The following is a 20,000-nucleotide window of genomic DNA, read 5'->3' as shown; positions in this document are numbered from 1 at the left end:
GTGAAAAGAAAATGTGGAGAACTCAGACTAAATCACAGTTCTCAATACGATGTCATTCCATGATTTCTAAAGAACCACGCTTTAAACAGTGCATCATAACCAGAATTAGTGGATTATAAATCCTAGTTTGTAGTAATCGTGACTTTGTAGTATCCTAACTAATCCTCTGGTCTGGGTAATCTTTCTTTTATTTGCTCTCTTGGGATCTGATAGTCATAGAATTCATCTAGTCCCATAACTATGGCTGATGAACCCTATTCTACAGTGGCCACTTCTTTATAACAATTCAGTTGACTCTGCTTATTCCATAAGACTAAACATAAGCCATCTCTAAGGAGCTTCTTTAGCTCAACTCCAGCAAATGTACTTTTTGTATTTCTATTGTGGTTTTGTTCTTATAGAGTCATATGCTGTAACCACTGCCCTGCAATGAAGCCCACTATGCATTTTTCTCCATTTATATCTGCTTATATCCATATGAGGTAAACATCTTATCGCATAAGATGCATAAGAACTGCAGTCCTTAAGTAATGAGCTCATTTAAAGCATTTCATTATTCAATCAAGAAAATGTCCAAATTTAAATGCATGCATTACAATAATTATTAGCACTCACTATTAAATACTAAATTAGAATTGATTCTCTAAATGGTCTTCATATATTGGACATTGTACTGAGTGATATGACTTTTAACTGCTTAACATAAAGTCATTTAATGACATTTATAACTGTGAACATCAGTGTAAGTTTTAATGAAATGGCAAATAAAAGCACATGGAGAAATGGTTCTTTGACAGAAATGGTATGTTTTTATAAAGCAGGTATAAAATTAATAAATTAGATAACTGTGAGGAAAAATGACAATGCTAGGACCCAGGAAAATACAGGCATTTCTGAATAAGGTATGAAAATAGACAGATATCAACAGCTATGTGATCCCAACAGAATGTCGTTCATTTTTTAAACTGAGGAAGCTTTATGGAGTCCTGAATCTCCACAAACACTCGGTGAAATTTCAAGAGTGATGGATATCTTTGCTGTCCAACTGGAGAACTGGAAATGAACAGAAGTTAATCGACATGCACATAGAAACAGAAGGAGTTACAAACAGACTCCCCAACTCTCAGTCGAGCACTCCTCAAACTGCTCAGCATACAATTACAGTCAACTGCATTATCCTTAAAAGGGATGGATTCTCAGATAGTCTCAAATTTTACTTCACACAGTAACCCATTTTCTTTTCCCTCTAATATTTTCAAAAGTTAATGGCAAAAGAAAAAGGTCCCAGTTTTCCAGTAAGGTTGACAAAAAGGGAGTGGAGAGGAAACTCTTTATACTGGATCATCTACTTCTGGCAATTACAGATAACAGAGTTACCAATAAAAATAGAATTCCAGTCAACCACTAAATAGACTCCCACTGAGGAACATACTGGAGAAACGTGAACAGATAAGACAGAAGACAACCATATGGCTGCTCTTAATAACCCAATAAATACGAGAAAAGTGTGGTGCTTCTAATCGGTTCTAAACTAAAATTTCATTTGTATGTTGTTTCTAGCTTTAAGGAAGGCAAAATGCCAATTCTCATTTACCTTTATTCACACATTACCAGGGATTTAAGATAGTAAAGTATATAAAAATAATCTCTTTTTTTTATACCTCACGATTTTCTTTTTCCTTCTTTGTTCTTTATCCTACCCCTCACGCCAACCAGCTCAAGTTCTATCTCAGCCTTCAAAATATCCAAACTTCCGTGTGGTGAGATTCCTTCTATTACTAGTCATAACCCTCCACATAAAAACTCACAAACAAAACTAACAAACACACAAAAGGGAAAAAACGCACTGCCTCCTGTTCCTCTGTCACCTCCAAATTCCAGATGCTTTCCCCAAGGAGCCTCCGACAGCAGGGCTCTTGCAAGAGGGTCCTTCCTGCCGGAAGCTACCCTCCCGCTCCTCCACCAGTAACTGACTCAGCCTGCAGATCCCAGGGCTGGCCTCCACTCCTGCAGTCAAGGGTGCCCTGCTCACAGATTCTAGGCAGATGCCCTGTTTCACGCCCTTGTAACACCCTGGGCTTCTTTTCCATCTTTCCTCGTGATAGGTCCAAGGTCATCAGGGCTGAGAGGACCTCCGTGGAAGCAGAGGATGTTGATTTTGTACACACAGGAGTGCTGAGCCTACTATCTACCAGAGAGCAGGCAGCTAACAGTACTTCATGGGATGAATGACCCTTAATTTTCTATCTCTTTATTCCTGTCATTTCCTCTGCCTCACAAAATGCTCCTAACCTTGACAACATCGCTACCTGTGGAATTTCCACTACCCATGCCTCAGGCCCGCCTCCTCCACAAAGCCTTCTTTGGTCACCTCTGTTAAAGGAATTCCCTTCTCTGAACTCCCACAGAACACTTTTTTGTGCTTGTCTCATGGCCTCTGTGATATACCGATTTGTCTTATTTCTTCTCCCTTATTCACAAAGTGAAGTCTTTTATACTCCTTCATATCTGTCTTTATCAAGATGTAGTTCGTGGTAAAAATCATCACTGGCCTACATGTCCGACCCCACCCTGACATTTTCCCCAAATGATGAGAGCAGTAAATGAAATATTCCCTTTTCTATTCCTAGACCCTGGCGTAGAAGACATGCTCAATCCATTTTTTACTTGTGTTGCTGAATCTGGGTTGCAGTCATTTCTGTAAAGTCTTATCTCCGCAACCAGACTTCCAGTGCTTGAAGGTCAGTCTTTGTTTTCTACACAGTGCATAACATAACACATAAACACCTGTTATGAAAATAACTATATTTCTCTGAATGGAAACACACACATTTTAAAGTATATTTTGCTTTTCAATCTTTAAACATAAAAGTTTTGTCTTCATCTCATAAAAACACTCATGTATTATGGTCAGCACTGAGTTTATTTTCTAGAACTCTGAGTATTGAGGGGGATGATAATTACCTACTTTAGGAAATTCAGATCTGAGGACCCCAAACTATGTTTGTTTTCTAAGAAATATTAGTGGAAGTAAATGTTTCACTACCTGTGGGTCAATAGTGCATGAAATTCTTCTCAGTTTTGATTTTATTCTCCATATGTTTATATTTTGTATTCTACCTCTCAAGTTTGGTAAAATAGCTTTAAGTATTTTTTTTTCAGCATATATCTGAAAAACTAAATTTTATCATGGCCCTTGATAACTTTTTGAGACCTAGCTTGACCTGAATAAGAGGGATGATGGTTTCTTGATGACTGCCATCAAGGCATGATGAAGTGTGGGTCTCCAAGAGCCACCAATCACCTGCTTGAAGGATCAAGAGGGTGATTTCCTGGTTGAGAAGCAGGCCTCATTCTCTTGGCCCATTACTCCCACATCTTCCTCCTATTCTTCTCACTCCATTAGCCTCCTGTGTGTCTGCACGGAGGCTATCGCAGGCTGACCTCCAGTCCCCAATCCCTGATATTTCCATTTCGGTCTAATCTACCATCCCAGTGGAAACATTCAGTGATGTTTACAGTAGTATTTAATCTTTCTTTGCTCCAGTTCTCAGAATTTCATTTGTAAATCTACTGAAATTATCTTATTATATCTATTGCTATCTTCTCTGGTAGATCCATATACCTTCTCCCCTAATCTAAAACCTAACAGTCTCGAAGTGCACCTTTTTCTGGTTAATCATGATAAATTCCTTTGTTGTGTCTTTGTTGTCTGGGGCCCTTGTCTAAAGCCACAACAAAACTTCAACACAGCCTCTCACTGACATATCTGGCTTTGGAATCATTCCATGGAAAGCTGAGAAATTAAGGAGTAACTTTTGAAGCCTCTGGGGATGATAAAAGTTGATCATATCCAAACAGCATTGTGGTAATATGCATGATTTTCTTCTGTATACGAAATAAGATATAAATTATAGCACAGAGAATCACAGATCATCAAGTGAAAAAACAACTTACAATTCACACACAACAGAATTTTCCTGGAATTGAGGAGGCAAGAATTATTTTCAATATTTAAAATATACATTATGGAAACTGCCCATTTGCTTGAAAAATGGCATCATAAACTAAACCAAGGTTATGTTTGTGGGACTACAGTGTGGATATTGGTTATCTCATGTGCATAGGTATTCTGCTATATATACATGCACGGATTTCTGGTACCTGGTTTCCTTTCCTTGGTGATTAGTTTTTTTCATATAACAGTACAAGAGTCTTTAACAATACCATTTGAAGATGACTGTTGATTTAATTTTCCACTAAGTTATAAAAGAGCCCAGATAAAAATGGGGTTATGTCACAGAAAAAGGAAAATTGAATGGAATTGAGTCTAGACTTCAGAGTTGCACAAATACCTGGGGGTTCTTAAAAACTACCTCAATTTCTTTAGGACTCTTAAAAAATGACACATTTTTTTCATAGCAGACTAATTTATTTATAAACAAAATTTTAAAATTTTTATTTAAATTTGCAAAATTTCAGCCAACTCCATAATAAAATATATATCTTTCAATTTTACCTTAATTTTTTAAAAAATGACACTTTTTGTTTTCAAGTACTCAAAACTTGATTTAGAAATGAACAGTCCTTGAGTCTGAATACTTGATCAGTTTTTGAAAAATGCTATAAGAAATTTCTAGTTTGTCACCCGAATTGCATGTCAGACAACAAAGAACATTTTGTCCCGCTTACATACCATTCAATCATAATCTGAGTTTGACTGCAAAGCTTTCAGAATTCAATTTTATGTAGAATTTAGAAAATATGACTGTAGGGAACAGTGTAAGGACAGGGAGACCATTTCTCTTTGACCAGAGCAGGGCAGAATGAGAGAGGAGTCAATGTGTTCTTTCCTCTTTTACTTCTGTTTCCATTCTCCACCCTCCACGTTTAAGCACCCAGCAGCCCTTTGGGTTCGATGGCTCCCCTGGAACCACAAGGGTTGGGATTGTTTAAATACATATTTGGAGATGTTTGTGTCACGTTGGTTATTGCATTATGCAGATGAGTTTGGGCAACATAAGAATATGGAGCTCCTTTTACATTGTGCAAACAAAGGCTTTCATTTGTGACTACCTCAGGGACACTTGGTCAACCTCAGACCTTTTCTTAAAAACGAAACAAAGCCAACCTTCCATTATTACTAGATATTGGAAAAAATAAGAACATATAGTTTATACCAGGAAACCATCCTGAGAAATCCTGAGACTCATTTTGTGAGATCCTAATCACGCCTAAAACAACAACAAAAAGCAACCAAAAGAAACACAGAGCCCTTCAAGGATAGTAATTTGATTAAACTAAAACATTAATAAGAAACTTTTCGGACATAAAATATGCAAATGACCTATAAATAAAAAATTTCACAGTATTAGGTGACACTTATTTACTATTCATTTTGTTCTGGTCAACATCTTCCCAGAAGATGAAATCAAAGATAGAGACCATGAATATTAATTAACTTGTATTCAAACTAATGTTCCAGTTGACATATACTGAGCCTAACAGGGAAAATGCAAGAAATAAATTGCATGTTGAGTAAGATGAAAACTCTTCATTTGTTGCACTGAGTTTAATAATTATGTCATTTATTATAATTCAGGGGATAGTTTTTAGTATCAAGCTTCACTTGAAATAAGTCTTTGAGCTATTTTAACAGATTTGTCTCAACTGTTTCTGATAAGAAAGAGAAGTTCTATGTAAAAGAGCTTAACTCTGGTCAAAATCAAACAATCTAAAAAAGAAAGTTTTGTATTGTTTTACACAGAATTTCAGTAAATATTACTTCTCAAAAACATAAAATATAATGCATGCTATAGGCTAAGTAGTGAAATCAACACCCCTTAATAAGCATAAAAATCATGACCTTGGTTATTTATTACTTTGAGGTTTGCTATGATCTGAATGTTTGTGTTTTCCCCAAATTCATATGTTGAAACCTGTTTCCCACTTTGATGGTATTTGGAGTTGGGGCCTTTAGAAGGTGATTAGGTCATGAGAGCAGAGCCCTTATTAAAAGAGACCCCAGAGAGCTCCCTCACCCTGTCTACCACTTGAGGACACAATGAGCAGACGGCCATCTAAGGCTCAGAAAGTGGGCTCTCACCAGACACTGAATCTGTTGGTGCCTTAATCTTGGACTTCCATCCTCCACAGCTGTGAGAAATAAGTATTTGTTGTTTATAAGCCACCCAATTTGTGGTATTTTGGGTATAGCAGACTGAACAGACTAAGACAAGATATAATTGATTTCTTTTTCATCCCAGGGACTATCCCTTATCCTAAACCCCATTGTCAGATGTGAGGGAAAAAGCAACAATCTCACAGTTGGCTAAGAAACCCTTCATTACCACGAAAGCACCACTAAACCAAATGTCTTCACAGAGAGTGTTTGATGGACAGGGAATACTCACTTTTAAAAGTTATGATTCAGAACTCAGGAATAATTCCTAGAGAGTAAGGCTTCTGGGTATGCGTTAGCCTACATGTGTGCAAGTAAGAAAAATATATATCCCCCAACGCACATACAAACACGAATATCTTCATTGTTTAAGGTATCATAGGTAAAATATAAAATGAAGATTTACACAGAAAACTTAAAGTCTATATCATACCCAAAGTTGAATTAATTTCACTAATGGAAAAAAATCCTAATTGAGTCTGTCCCTCTTAATCTCAAGCACACACCCTTGGAGTTGACTAGAATTCTTTTTATAATAAGGTAAGATGCCTTTCAGAACTAATGTGATACTCCTTCTAAGATAACAGTGACTAGTGTAGAACTGAATTTGTTTCAGATTTCTCTGTCTAAAGTGTAGGTAGAGTCAAGTTTATATTCGTAGTCTTAAAAACCAAGGTGAAAGTTTACTGCTATTTAAAATGATCTAGTTAGATTATCTTTAAGTGCCTAAATATTAATTAAGAATACATTACAGACCCTGCTCTTTTGAATTTTAAATATATGGATATTTTATTCAAGCGATAGAAATTAAACATTTTTATAATAATATAATACATAGTGTATAAAATAGTGTCAAAATTTAAAATACTCTACAAATTTAAATATGATAAACGACTTAAAATGCCTATCTTCTCACCTTCTTAAGAAACAAACACCGCACACAATGCTTTAGAAAATAGAAGTCATGGTTTACATTTAGCTGCATTGTAAAAATACAATCCAGAAAAATGGTTTTAAGATAAGAGCAAAGAAGAAGGAATTAAACGTCTCATATTGAGCAATTCTGCCCACCCACTGGTATAGTTATTCAGAAGTGTGCATACCTTCATTTCCTTTATTTAACCAACATTTATTTATGTTCATTAGATATGGGGAAAAAAAATAGTTGGATATGAGAATTTTTTCCTCCTTTCTTAAACAATATCTTTAAATAATGTTATCCTCTCTTCTTTTATAAAAGTAGCATTTATGGTTCTAAATACTCCCTTTAAATACTAATTGAGCTGCATCCCAAAAGATTTGATATGTGTTATATTTTCATTATTGTTTGATCCCATATTTCCATTTGGATTTTTTTTATTGACTAAGTTAATTGAATTTCCATGTTTAAGAGGTTTTTATGGTTATGTTTCCGTTAGTGATATTTAAATGACTTAAAACATGATCAATTATTGAAATGTTCCTTATGTGCTCAAAAAAGGGGTGCCCCCCATGGTTGGGTGTAGCACTCAGGATGCCACCCTGCTCAGTGGTTGTGTTAGTAGGCTACGGCTTCCTGAGTTTGCACTGCCGGAGCCCTCAACTCCTCAGAGAGTTAGCTCACTATCTTCCATCATGGTTACAGCTGCATCTGTACAATTTGTTAATTCTGACAATTTGTCCTTAATGTATTTTATATCCATGTTATAGAGATCATACAATTTTTAAAGTACTATATCTTCCTGGGTTATTGAATCTTTTATCAAAATCTATTTTTAATAATGTTTCTTAACTTTTAATAATGCTTTTTTCCCCTAAATCTATTTTATATGCAATTAAAATAGTTTCAACAGCTGTGTTCGGTGACTATTTGTGTGGTACATCATTTTCCATTCTTCCACTTTCAATGTTTTTGTTCTCATATGTTTTAGGTGTACCTTTTGTAACCTCCATAAAGCTGGATTTTCTTCTCTTAATCCAGTCTAATAATCTGTCTTCTAAACTTTAGATAGTCCATTTACATTTAATTTCATTAACTGTTATATTTGGTTTTATTTCTACCTTTTTTTTTTGGTGTGTGCTACTTATTTGTCCCATTTTCCTCTAATTCACTCTCTCCCTCTTTTTTCCCTTCCTTCCTTCCTTCCTCCCTCCCTCCCTTCCCTCTTTCTAACTTGACACCTGTATTGTATTTCAATCCCCTAGATGGTAATTCTATACAATTTAAATGCATTTTTAACTTGAGTTTCATGTTAAAAACGACTGGTATAACTAGATCACTGGGGTAGGTATTGCTTCTCAGTGGGTTATACAGGGCAGCTTCTGAGGAGGCCCCCAGGTCATGGTTCAGATGAAGTCATCTGAACTTGGAGGTGATGAACTTGGCATGGGACCCATGACCTTGCAGGGTGTGGTTGTGAGCCCCTCCTGGGAGAAGAGGGGCTTTGTGACAAGGCCCTGAGGGGCATATACCATGCTGTGCATTGGACGACTTTGCACTCCTGCCCTCCCCGGGACTTGAGGCCCCCAACCCCACGTGGTCCCCCAGCAGGGGCATGGTGAGGAAGCCTGGGCACTGGACAGCAAGGACTTGAACCCGGCCAAGGCACATGAGACCCAGCCCTGAACCTATAAACTCATGGTGTTCAGAAAGGTTTTTGAGGAGAAGCAGCCTATTTACCACCAGACAATTCACAAGGGAGAAGAACCCCAAACATGTCGGGAGTGTGAGGTATCCTCAGAATTACACACCAGAGGAAAGCCTTCAAGTTCACTAACACACCTCGGCAGCCAGCTGAGGAGTGCACGGGGGTGAGGAACTCTGGCTGAGAGGCCAACACAGAGCTGCCTGATCTTATGGCTTTTCAGGATGAGCTTGAGGTTTGAATTTTTATGTGAAATCTCCTAATTGAATAAAATGTTGACATTGTTATTTTATAGTTTTATTGGGGTATCATTAACATCAAATAAACTGCACGTGGATAAATAGCCTACGTTTTGACATACATATACATCCATGAAGCCAACACCACAATTAAGATACTGAACAATTTCTCATCCCCAAAGATTCCTCGGGCCCTTTTTAGTCCCATCCTCATGCTCTACTTGCCTCTACCCAGTCCCTAGGTAACTACTGATCTATTTTCTATCACTGTAGATTGTTTGTGCTCTCTAGAATTTCACATAACTGGAATCATGCAGCATCTCCTTTTTTTGTTTGGCTTCTCTCACTAGCATAATTATTTTGCGAACCATCCGGGTTGCAGCGTATGTCAACAGTGACTTCCTTTTTATCACTGAGCAGTAAACCAATGTAGGGCTCTTCCAGTTTGTCTACACACTCACCTGTTGTTGGACATGTGGGTTATTTCCAGTGTGCGCTGTTACAAACAAAGCTGCTATGAACATTCATGTACCAAAAACAAGTTTAATTTTAGTCACTGTCTTTCCTTTCTGGTGAAAAGTACAAAGATCCTAGAATGCTTTAACTTTATGTTCGATGCTTATATGCAATATTGTCCAGCAACTTTATTTATCTTTACATATATTTCCATTAATCAAATATTATCATACTGATTGTTACATTTTGTTTAGGTTTCTCTACATTTTTTCCAACCATTCCTTCTCACATTTCAGGCTTTCCTTCTGGGATCGTTTTCTTTCTTTCTGAAATAATTTAACTTAAAAATATTTGAAAGGTTTAGATGGAAGTTAATTCCCTGAGTTTCTGTTTACCTGAAAATATCTTTTTGGTTGTTGATCTTGTCTTTTGTTTTTAAAAAGTTTTTCTTAAATACAATTTTAGTTTAGCATTTGTTTTCTTTCAACATTTTGAAGATATTGTTCCTGTGTCGTCTGCCTTCTGATGTTGCTGTTGGTTTAATAACTATCGATTGTTTCTCCTGTGTAGTAAACAGTCTTCTTCATTCTGCTGCTTTTAGAATCTTTTCTCTGTTCTGCAATTTCAGTGATCGATTTAGGTGGGGCTTTCATTTTATTCCTACTCCTTGGGACTCTTGAAAAATTGGGAGTCTTAAAAATTGTGGAAAGCTCTGCTTCATTATCTTTTAAAATATTACCTTTCCACTATTCTCTCTATTATTTTCTTCTGGAAATCTAATTTTATCCACCATATTGTTTAACTTCTCTTTTATATTTTAAATCTGTTATATTTTCTGCCTGCATTTTGAGTAATTTTATCAGGGCAAATTTCAGATCTAAGTTAGAATTGCTCTTTCACCTACTTACCTGCTGTTTAGCCCATTTAGTCAATTTTGTGTCAATTATTATAGTTTTTAATTCTAGAATTTCTCGTGTTATTGTGTGCATGTGTGTACACGTGGGCATGCATGTTTGTGTGTGTGTATTTAATCTTTTAATCTGACTGGATATTTCTGATAGTCTTTTGTTTTTTAATCATATGTGCGCTTTCATTTTTTAAACACATTAAGCATACTTATAGTCTTTCCCAGGCAACTTTCATCTCTGTGTTCTTTCCAGGTTTGAACTCTGCTCGCTCTCATTCATGATGGCACACTTCCATCTGTGATTTTTCTGATTGTTAGGTCATGCTCTGTGAAACTTTATCTGAGGGAATTATTTTAGGACTCATTTGAGAGCACAGGTCTCCTTGGGAGGATTTGGGTTAATCTCAGCCCAGTTCCTGGCACTGCCAACTCATGGCCACCCTAAACAACATTCTAGACTCAGGACTTTATATAAGTGCACACAGAAAGAGTAAAATTTAGCCCCAAACTCAGGTAAAGATGGGTCTGTGCTTACAAATTCTTAGGAGTAACATTTCTGCCTAGAGTGAAAACAAAATAGGCAACTATCCCCAGCACCTTCCTCTCTCCACTTGATCCCAGGAGGAAATCATGTTTTCCAGGAGGTTCTTCATGTAGAATTCTATGGTTTCACTTTCCACCTTCACGAGGCCCTAAACTCACCGGCAGTCTGCAGCGTTTGCCTGGTCTGAGGCTGTAACCCCTGGTGGCGAGTGGCTTTAGCTTACACAGTTTCCTTTCTGGAGTCCAGCCTTCTCTTACTTTTTGGCATATGGCCTTTTCCTTACTGTGTTGTCAGTTCAGCTGTTCTTTAAAAATATGTGTTTGGAATTCAATTCACTACTTTTATATAGTGTGTACTGCAAGGATTTTTTAGGGTGTCAGTTCACCATGCTGTCCGAAACAAAGCTTCAGTATAACCTGATTTATACGAAGCTCTGTATACTGATAAGTAGGTGAGGTGAATATTCAACAAGCAAAGGTCGTGATTCTCAGCCCTAGCAACACAGTAGCCCTGTGACCAATTTGAAGCTAAATCCTTAAAGATGCAAGATTGTCTATCCTGCTATGCTGAATCCTCCCAATTAATATGAAGGTACACAGAGGCAGTCAGACTGTCAGTGACTGAAGTAGATTTTCAAAGGAGCTCACATTGCTGTAAAGATGATATGGATATCATAATGTGACATGCACCAGAGGATTTAAATTATTATTAAATGTAATTATATCTACATGGCATGTATACTATAATATATACATATTACATCCACATATATATATGCAAATACAATTATACTTAAGAAATCTGTCCTATAAAGTATGTATACTTTAATTTCATCCCAATAGCAAACTTGCAAGACTGTATTGTGCCTCAATATCGGTGAGTGACGCACAAGTCATTATTTTTCTTCAGGATTTGCATTAATAAAAAGCTGTTCAGTGTCCCTAGTCCCGTTTGATGGAGAATGATCATTACTGCTGCTCACTGCTGTCTCTGTAGCCTTGCAATCATCCAGCAGATTGGAGAGAGAAGGCACATCTAATGATCCTAGCTCAAACACTCTACCTGTTGCTGTTGACAGACTTTGTTCCTTAGAGAAGATATTAACTGCCAGCTGGCTGTGACAGTTTGTGAACTAACATGACATTTGTGTTGGCGCCGTAAGAGTATTTACAGCTCACTCGGAAAATATATATAATCAGATTATGATGAACCCAAGGATTTTCAAAGTAAAAAGTATAATACACAAATTATAAACATGACCATAATAATAAAAGTATTTAAAAAATAACTTCAGTGCTTAGGCTCTCATTCCAGAAATACCTTTTCTATATGAAACATACGGTGTATGTTTGCAAAGAAAAAATGGATTGCAGAGAACAGAGGATGGGGATTCCATTTACAGCTGGTCATTCATTCTAAATTTTCTAACAGCCCACTATGTCAGAAAAGTGCTAAGAAAGGTAGAAAGAGCAATTTTGAATGATATGGAATGTAAATGTAAAACATCCCAGCATTAGGAAAAAGATGAACGTTATAGCTTTGTTATTTTCTTTTGTCAGACTCTGAACGGGATCTTCTTTATATTCCATGAATATCACCTTGTGAGGAATTTAAATTGTCATGTTTCAACATAATCACCCAAAGTGGTTAAGCCTCTAGGAAAGTGACACAGGAAGGCAACGATACAGGCAGAATTTTTGGTGAATATTATGAACACTTTTGAATCTTATAACACTTTTTGTAAATATAAAAGTGGATGGGTAGAATCAATTAGTGTTTTGTCTCCAATCTCATTTCCTAGTAAACACTGGAGATGCCACAATGAAAGAACAGATTTGACCAGAACTTACTGCTCTAGTCCCGGGGCAGTTTGGAGACTGGCATTCACCACTCATCCGGTTTGGGATTAAGACATCTTCCCAGCGAGAAGGACCCTTTGAGAAAAAAACAGCATATACTTAGTGCACAAATTGTAATTCAAATGTATTCCCTAATACATTTTCTAAAATCTATTTATGCTGTAAAACGATAATGAAAGTAATATGTAATCCAAAGATTTTCAAAGTAAGATACATAGACCCTGGGGGTTCTCAGGACCCTTTTGGGGGATCTGGTAGGTCAAAACCATTTTCTTCAATGTACTAAGATGATATTTGGCATATTGCTCCAAACATGTATCACATGTACATGTAGTAGTTTCCTCATTGCAGTTATATTTAATAGTTTAAAAATTTAATTAAATAATTTTCTTAAGTTCATTGCAATTTCAGTTGATAACTTTTAAATGAAAACACACATGCAAGTCTCACTCAAAAGGACTATTTGGGGGCAGCAGTGGAGCTCGGGGAGGCACACCTGGAGGACCGCTGGGCGCCGTCGGCAGGCTGAGCAGGCACCTTTATCTCCTCTCCCTCCTGAGGCCCCGTGAGAATTACAGTTAACAACTAGCAACGTGTAAACCCATAATACTAAGAAAAACAGAAGGCAGAGATTTGGTTGAGAAGAGAATTCCAAACTTTTCTGGAAATCTGCAATAGGCTGCAGCAGAGGAGGGGGCCTCTGTGCCGTGCAGGCCCACAAGGAGCCCAAAGGCTCGAGAAAAAGGAGGCAGGAGAGAAAGCAGAGTGAGACCTGGAGCAGCAAACAGGGAGGAAGTTACGATCTAATAAGCAGAAGATCCTAAAAATCTTCTAGATAGAAAGGTCAGATCCCCAGCTTAGAAACACAGAATGCAATGAAACTTTCTGTGCATATCGCAGATACGAATTTTTCATGCGTTAATTTTTCAAGGCCCAAAAAGCAACAAAAACATTTATGTAACAATTCCTATAGTTGTCACATAAATACTACTTTATCTGACAAACCCTTGTGTTGTACAAGGGAATTATAGAAAACTCATTCACAATTTTCTTCTTGATCTCAGACCATAACAAAACATACAGGTAATAAAACTGAATAGAACTCCATTGCATATGAGAATTCAACATAATAAAATATATGTGCTAGTTTATCCATACTACTCAAACTATTAGTATTGAATGCTATTGCTATAACCATCCTGAAAATAGAAACAAATTTCCCAGTTAATTTCTGCCATTATAAAGCAGTTTTAACTTTGCTCCTTTCTAGTTTTAGAAAATATAAAATGTTAATTGGTTAATCACTGCATACATTGTTTTAATAGTTGCATGGGTAAAGCATTTATAATTAACGGGCTTTATATAGGAGTAAGAAAGGTGTCAAGACCACAAGATTAACAAGGACTGCAAATCACATGGCAGCACAAGGGAGCTATGAATTAGAATGCATCAAGGAAAGAATACAAAAAAAAAATGTATTTCATCTCTCAAAGGTATAGAATTGGAGAAAGACATCAGAAAAAAAAATGTCAGACAGAACAGTGTGAAATACATGTCTTAATAAACAATCGTGTGGCTGCTTTTTAGAAAATTTTCTCCTTTTTGTCCAGTAGTAGTTACAACGAAGAAAAATACATAAATTATTTGAGCATCTATATCAGGAGTCAGCAAACAATGGCCTTGTTGGCCAAATCCAGCCTAGGGTTTGCTTTTGTACAGCCCACGACCTAAGAATGGTTTTACATTTTTAAATGCTTGAAAAGCATAAAAAGAAGAGCATTTCAGGGCAAGATGGCGGAAGAGTAAGACACGGAGATCACCTTCCTTCCCACAGATACAGTAGAAATACATCTACACGTGGAACTGCTCCTACAGAACACACACTGAACGCTGGCAGAAGACGTCAGACCTCCCAAAAGGCAAGAAACTCCCCACGTACCTGGGTAGGGCAAAAGAAAAAAGAAATAACAGAGACAAAGAATAGGGACGGGACCTGCACCAGTGGGAGGGAGCCATGAAGGAGGAAAGGTTTCCACACACTAGGAAGCCCCTTCGCGGGCGGAGACTGCGGGTGGCGGAGGGGGGAAGCTTCGGAGCCACGGAGGAGAGCGCAGCCACAGGGGTGCGGAGGGCAAAGCGGAGAGATTCCCGCACAGAGGATCGGTGCTGAGTAGCACTCACCAGCCCGAGAGGCTTGTCTGCTCAGCCGCTGGGGCGGGCGGGGCTGGGAGCTGAGGCCCGGGCTTCGGTCGGATCGCAGGGAGAGGACTGGGGGTGGCGGCGTGAACACAGCCTGAAGGGGTTAGTGCGCCACAGCTAGCTGGGAGGGAGTCCGGGAAAAAGTATGGAGCTGCCGAAGAGGCAAGAGACTTTTTCTTGCCTCTTTGTTTCGCGGCGTGCAAGGAGAGGGGATTCAGAGCACAGCCTAAACGAACTCCAGAGACAGGCGCGAGCCGCGGTTATCAGCGCGGACCCCAGAGACGAGCAGGAGACGCCAAGGCTGCTGCTGCCGCCACCAAGAAGCCTGTGTGCGAGCCCAGGTCACTCTCCACACCGCCCCTCCCGGGAGCCGGTGCAGCCCGCCACGGCCAAGCTCCGGTGATCCAGGGACAACTGCCTCAGGAGAACACAGGGTGCGCCTTGGGCTGGTGCAACGTCACGACGCCTCTGACGCTGCAGGCTCGCCCCGCCTCCTCCGTACCGCTCCCTCCCCCCGGCCTGAGTGAGTCAGAGCCCCTGAAGCAGCTGCTCCTTTAACCCCGTCCTGCCTGGGCGGGGAACAGACGCCCTCAGGCGACCTACATGCAGAGGCCGGTCCAAATCCAAAGCTGAACCCCGGGAGCTGTGCGAACAAAGAAGAGAAAGGGAAATCCCTCCCAGCAGCCTCAGGAGCAGCGGATTAAAGCTCCACAAACAACTTGATGTACCTGAATCTGTTGAATACCAGAATAGACAACGAATCATCCCAAATTCAGGAGGTGGACTTTGGGAGCAGGATATATTAATTTTTCCCCTTTTCCTTTTTTTGTGAGTGTATATGTGTATGCTTCTGGGTGAGATTTTGTCTGTGAACTTTGCTTTCACCATTAGTCCTAGGGTTAGGTCAGTCCGTTGTTTTTTTTTTTTTTACTTAAAATTTTTTTTTTCCTAATAAATGTTTTCTTAATAATTTTTTCCTTATTTTCTATTTTTAAAAATTAAAAAAAAATTTTTAATAAGTTTTTTCATGTTTTTTATTTGAAAAATTAAAATTTTTTTCCTTAATAAATTTTTTTCTTAATAATTTTTTTCTTATTTTTTATTATAAAAAATTAATAAATCTATTTTTTAAAATTAAAAAAATTTTTTTCCTTAATAAATTTATTCTTAATAATTTTTTTTCTTATTTTATATTATAATAGCTTTATTTTATTTTATTTTATCCTCTTTCTTTCTTTCTTTCTTTCTTTCTTTCTATTTTTTCTTCCTTTTATTCTGAGCCGTGTGGATGAAAGGCTCTTGGTGCTCCAGGCAGGCATCAGGGCTGTGCCTCTGAGGTGGGAGAGCCAACTTCAGGACACTGGTCCACAAGAGACCTCCCAGTTCCACGTAATACCAAATGGCGAAAATCTCTCAGAGATCTCCATCTGAACATCAAGACCCAGCTTCACAGTGCTGGACACCCTATGCCAAACAACTAGCAAGACAGGAACACAGCCCCATCCATTAGCAGAGAGGCTGCCTAAAATCATAATAAGGCCACAGACACCCCAAAACACACCACCAGACGTGGACGTGCCCACCAGAAAGACAAGATCCAACCTCATCCACCAGAACACAGGCACTAGTCCCCTCCACCAGGAAGCCTACACGACCCACTGAACCAACCTTAGCCACTGGGGACAGATACCAAAAACAACGGGAACTACGAACCTGAGGCCTGTGAAAAGGAGACCCCAAACACAGTAAGATAAGCAAAATGAGAAGACAGAAAAACACACAGCAGGTGAAGGAGCAGGGTCAAAACACACCAGACCTAACAAATGAAGAGGAAATAGGCAGTCTCCCTGAAAAAGAATTCAGAATAATGATAGTAAAGATGATCCAAAATCTTGGAAATAGAATAGACAAAATGCAAGAAACATTTAACAAGGACCTAGAAGAACTAAAGAGGAACCAAGCAACAATGAAAAACACAATAAATGAAATTAAAAATACTCTAGACGGGATCAATAGCAGAATAACTGAGGCAGAAGAACGGATAAGTGACCTGGAAGATAAAATAGTGGAAATAACTACTGCAGAGCAGAATAAAGGAAAAAGAATGAAAAGAACTGAGGACAGTCTCAGACACCTCTGGGACAACATTAAATGCACCAACATTCGAATTATAGGGATCCCAGAAGAAGAAGAGAAAAAGAAAGGGACTGAGAAAATATTTGAAAAGATTATAGTTGAAAACTTCCCTAATATGGGAAAGGAAATAGTTAATCAAGTCCAGGAAGCATAGAGAGTCCCATACAGGATAAATCCAAGGAGAAACATGCCAAGACACATATTAATCAAACTATCAAAAATTAAATACAAAGAAAAAATATTAAAAGCAGCAAGAGAAAAATAACACACAAGGGAATCCCCATAAGGTTAACAGCTGATCTTTCAGCAGAAACTCTGCAAGCCAGAAGGGAGTGGCAGGATATACTTCAAGTGATGAAGGAGAAAAACCTACAACCAAGGTTACTCTACCCAGCAAGGATCTCATTCAGATGTGATGGAGAAATTAAAACCTTTACAGACAAGCAAAAGCTGAGAGAGTTCAGCACCACCAAACCAGCTTTACAACAAATGCTAAAGGAACTCCTCTAGGCAGGAAACACAAGAGAAGGAAAACACCTACAATAACAAACCCAAAATATTTAAGAAAATGGGAATAGGAACATACATATCGATAATTACCTTAAATGTAAATGGATTAAATGCTCCCACCAAAAGACACAGACTGGCTGAATGGATACAAAAACAAGACCCATATATATGCTGTCTACAAGAGACCCACTTCAGACCTAGAGACACATACAGACTGAAAGTGAGGGGATAGAAAAAGTTATTCCATGCAAATGGAAATCAAAAGAAAGCTGGAGTAGCAATTCTCATATCAGACAAAACAGACTTTAAAATAAAGACTATTACAAGAGACAAAGAAGGACACTATATAATGATCAAGGGATCGATCCAAGAGGAAGGTATAACAATTGTAAATATTTATGCGCCCAACATAGGAGCACCTCAATACATAAGGCAAATACTAATAGCCATAAAAGGGGAAATCGACAGTAACACAATCATAGTAGGGGACTTAAACACCCCACTTTCACCAATGGACAGATCATCCAAAATGAAAATAAATAAGGAAACACAAGCTTTAAATGATACATTAAACAAGATGGACTTAATTGATATTTATAGGACATTCCACCCCAAAACAACAGAATACATATTTTTCTCAAGTGCTCATGGAACATTCTCCAGGATAGATCATATCTTGGGTCACAAATCAAGCCTTGGTAAATTTAAGAAAATTGAAATCGTATCAAGTATCTTTTCTGACCACAACGCTATGAGACTAGATATCAATTACAGGAAAAGATCTGTAAAAAATACAAACACATGGAGGCTACAGAATACACTACTTAATAACGAAGTGATCACTGAAGAAATCAAAGGGGAAATTAAAAAATACCTAGAAACAAATGACAATGGAGACACGACGACCCAAAACCTATGGGATGCAGCAAAACCAGTTCTAAGAGGGAAGTTTATAGCAATACAATCCTACCTCAAGAAACAGGAAACATCTCGAATAAACAACCTAACCTTGCACCTAAAGCAATTAGAGAAAGAAGAACAAAAAAACCCCAAAGCTAGCAGAAGGAAAGAAATCATAAAGATCAGATCAGAAATAAATGAAAAAGAAATGAAGGAAACAATAGCAAAAATCAATGAAACTAAAAGCTTGTTCTTTGAAAAGATAAACAAAATTGATAAACCATTAGTCAGACTCATCAAGAGAAAAAGGGAGAAGACTCAAATCAATAGAATTAGAAATGAAAAAGGAGAAGTAACCACTGACACTGCAGAAATACAAACGATCATGAGAGATTACTACAAGCAACTCTATGCCAATAAAATGGACAACCTGGAAGAAATGGACAGATTCTTAGAAATGCACAACCTGCCGAGACTGAACCAGGAAGAAATAGAAAATATGAACAGACCAATCACAAGCACTGAAATTGAAACTGTGATTAAAAATCTTCCAACAAACAAAAGCCCAGGACCAGATGGCTTCACTGGTGAATTCTATCAAACATTTAGAGAAGAGCTAACACATATCCTTCTCAAACTCTTCCAAAATATTGCAGAGGGAGGAACACTCCCCAACTCATTCTACGAGGCCACCATCACCCTGATACCAAAACCAGACAGAGATGTCACAAAGAAAGAAAACTACAGGCCAATATCACTGATGAACATAGATGCAAAAATCCTCAAGAAAATACTAGTAAACAGAATCCAACAGCACATTAAAAGGATCATACACCATGATCAAGTGGGGTTTATTCCAGGAATGCAAGGATTCTTCAATATACGCAAATCAATCAACGTGATACATCATATTAACAAATTGAAGGAGAAAAACCATATGATCATCTCAATAGATGCAGAGAAAGCTTTCGACAAAATTCAACACCCATTTATGATCAAAGCCCTGCAGAAAGTAGGCATAGAGGGAACTTTCCTCAACATAATAAAGGCCATATATGACAAACCCACAGCCAACATTGTCCTCAATGGTGAAAAACTGAAACCATTTCCACTAAGATCAGGAACAAGACAAGGTTGCCCACTCTCACCACTATTATTCAACATAGTTTTGGAAGTGTTAGCCACAGCAATCAGAGAAGACAAAGAAATAAAAGGAATCCAAATCGGAAAAGAAGAAGTAAAGCTGTCACTGTTTGCAGATGACATGATACTATACATAGAGAATCCTAAAGATGCTACCAGAAAACTATTAGAGCTAATCAATGAATTTGGTAAAGTAGCAGGATACAAAATTAATGCACAGAAATCTCTTGCATTCCTATATACTAATGATGAAAAATCTGAAAGTGAAATTAAGAAAACACTCCCATTTACCATTGCAACAA

The 20,000-nt window shown here is 37.9% G+C and overlaps 1 protein-coding gene across 18 annotated transcripts in view; it reads right to left on the bottom strand.

Moving 5' to 3' along the window:
• Positions 1–20,000, bottom strand: part of PRKN (parkin RBR E3 ubiquitin protein ligase) — a 1,304,064-nt gene that overhangs the window by 652,909 nt on the left and 631,155 nt on the right. For all 18 annotated transcript variants that reach the window (XR_014248121.1, XM_082404597.1, XM_082404598.1 and 15 more), the window contains one exon: positions 12,802–12,885. Coding sequence is in view for 17 of the 18 variants with exons in the window: in XM_082404597.1 (XP_082260723.1) it covers positions 12,802–12,885 (84 nt within the window). In the remaining variant the exon portion in view is untranslated. The remainder of the gene's footprint in view (positions 1–12,801; positions 12,886–20,000) is intronic.

Source organism: Balaenoptera borealis, assembly GCF_965194805.1.
Source record: "Balaenoptera borealis genome assembly, chromosome: 9".
NCBI lineage: Eukaryota > Metazoa > Chordata > Mammalia > Artiodactyla > Balaenopteridae > Balaenoptera > Balaenoptera borealis.
Note: the sequence above shows the minus strand (reverse complement) of the source record. Positions and strands in the feature narration are given on the sequence as shown.